Here is a 9,338-nt window from a genome sequence, read left to right as displayed (position 1 = left end):
GCAGTTTTCTGCTAACCATGTAATTGTAAACTCAGGCTATTTGAAAGATTTATCACTATTGACTAGAAAGTAGGCTTTGAAAAGCAAAACAGCATTTCAAAATATATTACGTTTAAAGTATAAGATTACTTAATTCAGTAAAGTTTAGTGTAATCCGCTTTATTTTGTTAGAGCAAGTGTGAAAGTGCCATTAGAACGTCCAACACGCCTATTTAATAATCCAGCTACGCAGCAGTCTACATGCTCTTGCGCCTAGTAGTTTGGTCGGTGCGCTTTAAATTAAGCTAACGTTACATCACATCTTTCACTTGGTTATGGTTGGTGCTTAGACAGGATCTTGGCACTATGCCAGCACCCATAGCTACATAAGTCACATTAAATTGATCCAAATAACTTTTACACTGCAATTGCCACCCTCGGGTAACTTAAGTCAATTTGACACGACAGAAAAACTGAAAGTTACATTAGTCATTGCTCGTTTGAAATAAAGTTGCCATGTCAGCTATTACCACGATGGGATCTGCATACACCATCAACTCAAACAATTATAAATGAAGTGCATTGAAAATATGAAAACCATCTGCCAACTTTAGGAACCAAAACCTTTAATCACAGTTTAAACAAAAAAAGACAAAAGTTGAGGAATAAAGAGTCCAGAACGTCCGAGGAAAAGCCTGTCATCCAGCAGGTCTTGAAATCAGCTCTTCAACGTACATCGGCACCAATGACAGACTTGACACCGGGAGGGTCCTGGATCTTTAGCTGGGCTCGCCGGTCTGGTTGTAGGGAACGTGTGCGGTCACAGCCATGGCGGAGTTTACTTGGACCGCTGCCTCATCTTTCGCCTCTTACGCTTCAGTCTATAAACAAGACAGCACAAGTGGCTATCAGCCAAAAAACATTCAAAACAAACCGGATACAAATGCACGAAAAACACGAGGCATGCACTCTTACCTGCGCATGCGCTTCTTTCTCCACTGCAAAAGAGAAGCAGAACGTTAAAACGCGTTTAATCCATTAGTTTCTGAAACCACACATACTAAACAGAACTTAAGACCTTCAAATAAAAAGTGCATGAAAACAAGTAGTACAGACGAAAGGTAGCGCACCGCGTGCTTTGTAGGCCCGCTGTCATGTTTAAGCTAGCAAGCAAATATTAGCACAAGGAACAATGATTATTTGATTCTACAGAAAAAAACCACGAACCTTCGCTCTCATGTCGAGAACAGGATGCTGAAAAGAGAAAGGTTGAAAGATTAGGTCGATGGACTTCAAAAGAAGATGATTACATTGGATTCTTTCAGCGATAGCTGTGACTTACCGAGAGCTAGACAATCGTCTTTGAGAAGGACGTCATAAAGTGGCGACGACGGTTTTATACAGATTGCGTACGTCACTTTCATTGGCCCGGAGTAAAATGCCGGAAATGCAGTTTTCTTGATTGGAAAACGTGTATAGAAAATACTTAGTGTAATTTCTGCAGCTTTTAAGGTGCATTATTCCAGTTATTTATGATTTCTACATAGCAGAAGATTTCTCTGGTCTTCTGAATGAATATATATATGTAGGTATGCTTAACATTATCGTTTTGAATATGGTCTATTCATTCAGAAGACCAGATAAATCTTCTGCTATATATATATATATAGCAGAAGATTTATCTGGTCTTCTGAATATATATATATATATAGGGTGGTTGGTATTTAACAAGCCCTTTCCAGTATTATTTAGACTACCTTCAGTGGTTGTCTGCTTCTAAATTGTGCCCCATATATGATCTACCTTGGACTGGTAAAGGCTTTGAAATGCATGTAGACCTTCATGTTGGAAAACACAATAGAAAGAAATAAACAAAGCTAGATCAAAAGAAAATTCATATGCATCTATGAATAAAACTCAGTATTTCTAAATTTCTAATTATTTATGAAACAATTGTTTGTTAAACAACTGTTGGTGGGTGGTGATCTCTCACAGCTTCCTTATTTGGCTTGCAATTTATACATTATAGAGTTTCAATATTTTAAAGATTCATGAGTCAAGGTTCAAGACAGGTGTTTCATATTTCTGGCCATGACCAGTTAAAACTCATTTTAAAAAGGCTTGGCTTCATTATGATGACAATGTTGAGAAAGTTATCTTAATGCCACACAATTAGGCCGACACAGTATTGTGCCTTTTGTCATCCTTGGCCGCTAATTGCATCAGGACTCATCTCTGTACTTGTTTTGTCAGATCTTAGTGCTGCGTTCAACACCATTGATCATGACATCCTATTACAGAGACTGGATCAGTCGATTGGCATTTCGGGTACCGCACTAAGTTGGTTTAAATCCTATTCATCAGATCGATCTCAATTTGTATTTGTACACGATGAAGCCTCGATAACCACCAACGTTAATTACGGAGTTCTACAAGGTTCTGTGCTTGGACCAATTTTATTTAACTTATAAATGCTTTCTTTGGGGAATATTTTCCGGAAACATTCCATAAACTTTCATTGTTATGCAGATGATACTCAATTATATATATTGATCAAACCAGAGGAGGCCAACCAGCTCACTAAAATTCAAGCATGTCTTAAAGACATAAAACATGGATGACCTGCAACTTCTTGATGTTAAACTCAGACAAAACTGAAGTTTTTTTACTCGGCTCTGAACACCTCAGAGAACAATTATCTGGTGATGTGGTTTCTGTAGATGGCATTGCCCTGGCATCCAACACCACTGTAAAGAATCTCGGCATTATCTTAAGATGCAGAAAAACTAGTTCACACATTCGTTACTTCTAGACTGGATTACTGCAACTCCTTATTATCAGGCTGCTATAATAAGTCTCTTAAGTTTCTCCAGAATGCTTCAGCTCGTGTACTCACTAAAACTAAGAAAATAGATCACATGACTCCTGTATTAGCTGCTCTGCACTGGCTCCCTGTAAAATCAAGATTCACATTTAAAATTATTCTCCTAACCTGCAAAGCCTTGATGAGTGATGCTCTATCATATCTTAAGGAGCTTGTAGTACCATATTGCCCCACTAGAGCTACGCTCTAACTAAATGCGGGACTACTTGTATTTCCTGACCTAGTCTTCAAAAGTAGAATGGGAGCCAGAGCCTTTTGTTATCAAGCTCCTCTTTTATGGATCCAGCTTCCACTTTCAGTCCGAGAGGCAGACACAGTCACCTCGTTTAAGAGCAGACTTAAGACTTTCCTCTTTGATAGTCGTTATAGTTAGGGCTGAATCCGGTTCACCTGGTCCAGCCCCTAGATATGCTGCTATAGGCTTATAGGCTGCTGGGGGACGTTTAGGATACCCTGAGCACCTCTCTCCTCTTCTCTCTGCATTGCACATTACTAACTCTGCTTCCTCCCAGGAGTCTTTGTGCATTCCCATCTCATAGGGTCTAATGGACCTGGCTGTGTCTGAAGCTGCATTGTCCTGGGTCCTTGCCCCTGCTTACTACATCCAGCCTCTGGCCTAGACTTGGCCTCCTTTTCTGTGCCTCCGGCTTCAGAAGCCGTCATTGGTCTGGCCTGATGCCTTGTGAGCCGGCCTCCTGCCTCCATGACCCTGATAAACATCCTACTTGTTTCATCGATTTATGGAAATCTGGATCGCAGTCCATGCCTACTAATTATTCATACATTTGTCATATTCATTAAATGTGTTGCAACTCTAACGCTGTTCATCCTGTATACTTCATCTATTGTTCTGTCCATCCTGGAGCGGGATCCTCCTCTGTTGCTCTCCTGAAGGTTTCTTCCCTTTTATCCCAGTGAAAGGGTTTGTTCCATTTCTTGTGAGTTTTTCCTGATCCAATGTGAGGTCCTGGGAGAGGGATGTCGTATGGGGACAGATTGTAAAGCCCTCTGATGAAAATTTGTAATTTTGGGCTGTACAAAAAAACCTGAATTGAATTATCGTTAAAAATTGTAAAAACACTCAGATCAAACAATTGAATACACAACACAAATGATGTCAAGTGGCTTTTTAATGTTTCCAAAAATAGTCTCTGAAACTGGGATTTGTTTTACAAAAGCATCCATACATTTAACAGGTATGGAATTCTTCTGTAAACACAGACTGTCAGACTTGATGGTGGCACCAGAAGCCTGAACGCTCAATCCTTGGCAGGAGTTCGGCCATCCACAACTAAGAAATTATTGTTTGCCATTTAAATTACTCAACTAGGTCTAAAATAGTCCGTTTTACTAATTGTTAGCAGTTACCTACAGTATATTCCTAGAAGTACACACAATGTACTAGCAGACAGAACTAAAAGAGCTGTATAAATGCAGTAATTATGCTGAATACAACAGTAATAATGACCAATGTGATGCTTGTAACTTCAAGGTTCAAGACAGGCGTTTCACATTTCTGACCATGACCAGTTAAAACTCATTTAAAAAAGGCGTGGCTTCATTATAATGACAATGTTGAGTTATCTTAATGCCACACCATTAGGCCAACACAGTATTGTGCCTTTTGTCATCCTTGGCCGCTCTGTCAAATCCATTTTATTTTCCAATATCTTTCAGGTACAAAGGCTGAAGGTCAAACAAATTCATAATTTCCTCTTTTGTAGCAGAATTTTTGTCTCCTGTCAAGAGAAGACAAAAACTGTCTCAAAAGCAATGAGATTTATTAGAGATGTACGTGTTTGTGTGTGTGTAGTATAGGTGGCGTGACAGAATTTAGGAGCAGCATCATCCCAGAATGACATCATTTAGATTCAGAGGTATTCACAGCGGCTATGCCCGCAAGAGCCTCAGACAGCTGGGACAGAAGGATTCGTGGCGTCTGTTCTTTGGGTCTTCAGATGTCTGTCAGAGAAATCTATTCTGCAGCTTCAGTGTCCATTGCCTGTCTGGTTGCACTCTCAATAGCCTTTGTGGCCTTTAAAAATAGAAAAGATAGAAATTAGAGTAATCTTTCAAAACATGTATTCCTGTTTCTTTATAGTAAAGAAATTCATTTTAAAAACAGCCCTCTAACTCACCTTCTTTTTCTTCTTCTTCTGAGTCTTACGGCTGGCTGAGGTTAGAAGCAAAGCCTTTTAATGAAAAAAGAGAAAAAAAGTATTACTTTCATAACCTCACAATACATAATCACAAAATGGCTTTGACAATACATACCTAGTTTTCTAACAGAATGTTATAGTGACACAATTAGTATAACTCTTTTCAAGAAGAGACTGCAACAGCCCATCTATCAAACCCAGTTTACCTTCAACTCTGGGTCCTCCACGTCATGCTCAGACTTGTAGAGCTCAGGCTCAAAGAGGCTGTTTGTGATTCGCAGCGGTCCATTGGCCATGAGCAACACGGTGAACTTAAACTGGGCAACAATTTCACCTGAACAAAGATGAGGTTGAAAGTTTCATTAAACAGTAACACTGGGAATATGATGTGCACATCAAATGTTTAAGTTCACAGTGCAAAACAAAGAGTGGACACAATAGTGCCGTCAATCAACAGATTCAAATTCATGGTAGAAACTAAATAGTCAAGCATCCCTCAGAATTGCAAAGTAGAATTTTTTCCCCCTAAATGTTCTTCTCCTTACAAAGCTCTATATAAAAAGACTGCACTGGACAATAACGCAGGAGACCGTTTCATGGTCAATGAACTCCTTAATTATATCCCACTTTCCAACTCACCCTCTTTCTCATGCAGCACATTGAATGGCTGCAGCAGCTCATGTTTGGCACACTCAACCACACCTAACCTGGCCTTGCCTTCATCCTCAAATGCTCTGAAGACATAAACAGAGAAAAGAAAAATTATCTGGTGAAACGTGGAATACATTTTTTTTTAAAACATTTGCTCTGAAGTTTATAGATGCTACCTCAGAGTGAAAGGCATTGTATGGAAACGCCTCTCCATCTCACTAAAGAATGTGCGAGATGTCTTCATCTTTAAGCCGTAAACCTTGTTGGGGTCTCGTTTGTAAACGGTGGTCCTCTGACCGCCATCCTTTGCCTGTATTGCAAAACATTGTTATGATTACCTGGCCTTTAATACCTTTTAAGTAAAACGATCACAAAACAAAGTTCCTCTCACCTTGCCCTCTCCAGTGCTGATTAGCACATCCACTGCATATACTTCATGCACCTCAAACTCAGCCTTATCATGGTCCTTTCTACAAAAACAAAGTGTCAAGATCATCCACTGGTTAAAACACTCATCAGTTCCATGACAGGAGACACTTGCTGAGTGAACTCACTTTTGCTGATCTGTTGGGTTTTGGATGATAGTTTTCTCCCCATCGATCACATGTTGTTTGAGCTGATGGGAGAGCATGCCTGCTCACATTGAAAGAATAAACTGAGTCAACACATCAAATTATACCAAGCAAATGTAGACTATGTAATGTAACCCTCACTCTTGAAGGTGCCGATTGTTCACAAACACCCACCTTCAATAGGGGAGCACTTGAATGACTTTGCAATCTTGTTCCAGGCTTCTGTGACCTTTGAGTTCTGACGGAGGAGACGGAATGATGTTTATTAGACAAAGTGTGTACAGCTAGGACATTGCTCATTTCAGTGTTCGTGGAGGGAGAGTTCTACCTGATTTCCTGGCTTAACAAGACGCAGAGCAGCTTCAGCGCAGAGGTGAGCGGCTTTGATAACATCAGCCTTCCGTCCGGTCAGTGGGTTGTCCTGAAGAGACACAAGAGGACAGATAAGAGCTGAAATACCAAAGTATTCCTGTTACTAGCTGTTAATGGTATGACTACCAGTAATCAAGTAAGTTATACTACAAATCATGTCACTTGTAACTAAACCAATGAGCGCTACAGTGCAGGCAAAGTTAATCAGTGATGAGATACCTTGGTCACGCCAACAACTAAGGTGTGAGCCACATTTGAGATGAAGCCATCAACGTGCACACCCAGATCACTGTGAACAAATGGAACAAGGAAACGTAAGCTAAACAACAAAAATGATGAAGTGCAAATAAAACAGTAACTATAACTTAATATATAACTATACTATAATTGTACACAAGATGGGCATGCATCAGCAGCTTACATTTTGACAAGGTCCCCATCCTTCAGCATGACATTAGCATCACTCTTCAGAGGAGAGTGGTGGCAAACACAGTTGTTCACTGACACACAAGTAGGAAAAGCAATACCTGTGAAAGAAAGAGTCAATGAGGGAATGCCGAGTCATGGGCCGTGATGGTGACTAATTAAATGCAATGAAAGACCTACCTTTCTTCATGTCTTTTTCCTTCTTGAAGATCTTCCCAGTTTCTGCCATAATGAAGGCATCTCCCTTTTCACACAGGCTGAGCACGGTAACTCCAACCACAGCTGCCTCAACCACTGTCTTCAGGGACTCTGCAAGAAAAGACATGAAATGAGCCATGAGGTGGTTCAACATGATCAAAGTGTTTATGGTGCGAGGCTCAGCTAACAATTATTTCCATTGATCATTAACTGGTTCAGTCAATTAATCATGTGTTCAATAAAGTAGGAAAACATTTACATTATAATTTATCAAATGTTCAAGGGGACTCCCCCCCTCCAGGTCAAACACCCAACATTTGTAAGGCTACGTTAATGGATTGTGGGTATCGTCAGCATATTACACTGAACAATTTCTTTAAGTTTGAAGAAGCTGACGTTGTGTTAAGTTAAACATTTGACAGATTGCCTGACAGCTGGAGATCACCTTGAAACTGCATACTTTGTATTGATGCGAGGCATCTAGAGCATGCAGTCATCTCCAAAACAAAGGATGGACTTTGAATGAAAAACACAGAAAATTGATATTGAGCCATATACTTCAGATTTAAAAAATACTTTCATAGGAAGCCGATGAACGGATTTCTAAGTACTGTCATTACATGTCGTAGTAATAATTTTAAAGATTTGAAAACATGTGACATTAAATATTTGTGTGTGTGTTTTTATTCCCACTGGCAGATGAAATACGGTCATACATTAAGACTGGTTAAACTGACAGGTGGGACTAAGTGTAACCTGAGAGTGAAGGTGTGCACAGTGTCTGTGATTCGCACACCTTCCCTCGATTAACTAAATTAATTGCTTGTAAACATTTTCTAATTAACGTTCCAAATGTGTCCAGTTTATTTTAACTTGTGCATTTAATGAGTGTTTTGTAAAGAAGGAAATACAAAACAACAGACTTTTGATTATTTTAATTCAGTTAGATTGTTGCGTGCAAATAACATAACGTGATTGTATTATTAACAGTATGGAAAGTTTACGATTTCAAGTTGATGACTTAAATTGTTGTTTGAGATAGATTTAGTCTTTAAAGTGAAATGCATGATAATGCAACACCACAAATAGTGGATTGTTAAACTAGCGTCTGCTTACTCTAGTAACATCAACGTTTACGCTAAATTAATTTAGGCGACACTAGTGAAAATCAACCACATCTTCAGTATCTTCCATAACAATTTAACGCCACGTTTTTTTGACTACATAAGCCGTTCGCTCACGTTTAATTATAGGCTGCTCGTTGACCTCCTAGGCCAATCTGGGCCAGTGTTGTACTTGTCATTGTTATCTGTAACGTTAGCCCTTGAGGCGAGCTAACGCTAGCTAGTGAGGGAGCTAGCTTTGTCACATCGCTTCTTAGCTAGCTCAACGGGGGAACGTGACAGCAACGGGTCGTCAAACGAGTAGACGTGCAATAAGAAGAAGAGCCCGACCTAAATATACAGCGAGCGTTTCATTTATTTCACACAAAGTCCCGTTTTCTACTGTGATCTGCCGTCGGCAGTGCTGCGGCACATGGCACAGCTGCTGCTCGGGCAGGGTTAGCTAGCTAACGGGAGAGGGATCACGATACTCAAGGACCGTTGAGTCAAAACAGCAACTACACGCTGCATCTCACTTACGATTTGCAATCTCGGCCCCCATCTTATACTTGGTGACCACCAAGTCGTCGGCGATGGTCTGCTCCTGTGTGTTGTCATCTCCAGACATGTTGGCAGTTTGTCCGCGAACTCGAGAGTAACTTTCCCCCGGCGTGTGTCAGTCAGTCACAGGATGGACCACGCTGCTCTCCGCATCGGCCCGCGCGACGTTCAGCAGGCAGCCTAGTACGAGATCTAGATCCCGCCTCCGGCCAAAGACACACTCTGCAGTCAAGATAGTTCCCTTCCCATTATAACAGTTCGTGCGAAAAAGGCAAGGTTGGTATTTTGAACCGTGCACGAGTGTTCGTAGTCAACTAAATATAATCTGCTGGCATACAGCTAAGAACAGTAAATTGATATTTCAGAGATACTGTTAGGGACTAAATAGACAAATTAAAAAGGGAACATTTTGAAAATGATGGAAACGTGGATA

The 9,338-nt window shown here is 40.4% G+C and overlaps 1 protein-coding gene and 1 long non-coding RNA gene across 3 annotated transcripts; both read right to left on the bottom strand.

Annotated features, from left to right (window-relative positions):
• Nucleotides 1-584: 584 nt before the first annotated feature.
• LOC130199728 (uncharacterized) lies at nt 585-1,372 on the bottom strand. Its single transcript, XR_008832879.1, has 4 exons — nt 1,322-1,372; nt 1,207-1,233; nt 955-977; nt 585-860 (listed from the first exon to the last, which is right to left on the bottom strand). It is a non-coding gene; the product is annotated as an uncharacterized LOC130199728 (long non-coding RNA).
• A 2,603-nt stretch (nt 1,373-3,975) lies between these two features.
• On the bottom strand, nt 3,976-9,053 carry pa2g4b (proliferation-associated 2G4, b). Of its 2 annotated transcripts, none has more exons than XM_056422863.1 (13): nt 8,885-9,053; nt 7,224-7,352; nt 7,039-7,144; nt 6,837-6,906; nt 6,574-6,666; nt 6,420-6,483; nt 6,228-6,306; nt 6,065-6,143; nt 5,850-5,983; nt 5,662-5,756; nt 5,229-5,356; nt 5,002-5,055; nt 3,976-4,898 (listed from the first exon to the last, which is right to left on the bottom strand). In XM_056422863.1, the coding sequence occupies exons 1-13, from the start codon at nt 8,970-8,972 to the stop codon at nt 4,839-4,841; spliced, it is 1,179 nt and encodes a 392-aa protein (XP_056278838.1). In that variant the 5' UTR covers nt 8,973-9,053; the 3' UTR covers nt 3,976-4,838. The 2 variants fall into 2 exon arrangements, with proteins under 2 accessions (XP_056278838.1, XP_056278836.1); XM_056422861.1 differs by lacking the exon at nt 8,885-9,053 and adding an exon at nt 7,687-8,846.
• Between the last annotated feature and the right edge of the window lie 285 nt (nt 9,054-9,338).

This window comes from Pseudoliparis swirei, chromosome 9 (genome assembly GCF_029220125.1).
Source record: "Pseudoliparis swirei isolate HS2019 ecotype Mariana Trench chromosome 9, NWPU_hadal_v1, whole genome shotgun sequence".
Classification (NCBI taxonomy): domain Eukaryota; kingdom Metazoa; phylum Chordata; class Actinopteri; order Perciformes; family Liparidae; genus Pseudoliparis; species Pseudoliparis swirei.
The sequence above is the reverse complement of the archived record's forward strand: the minus strand, read 5'-3'. Positions and strand labels throughout refer to the sequence as shown.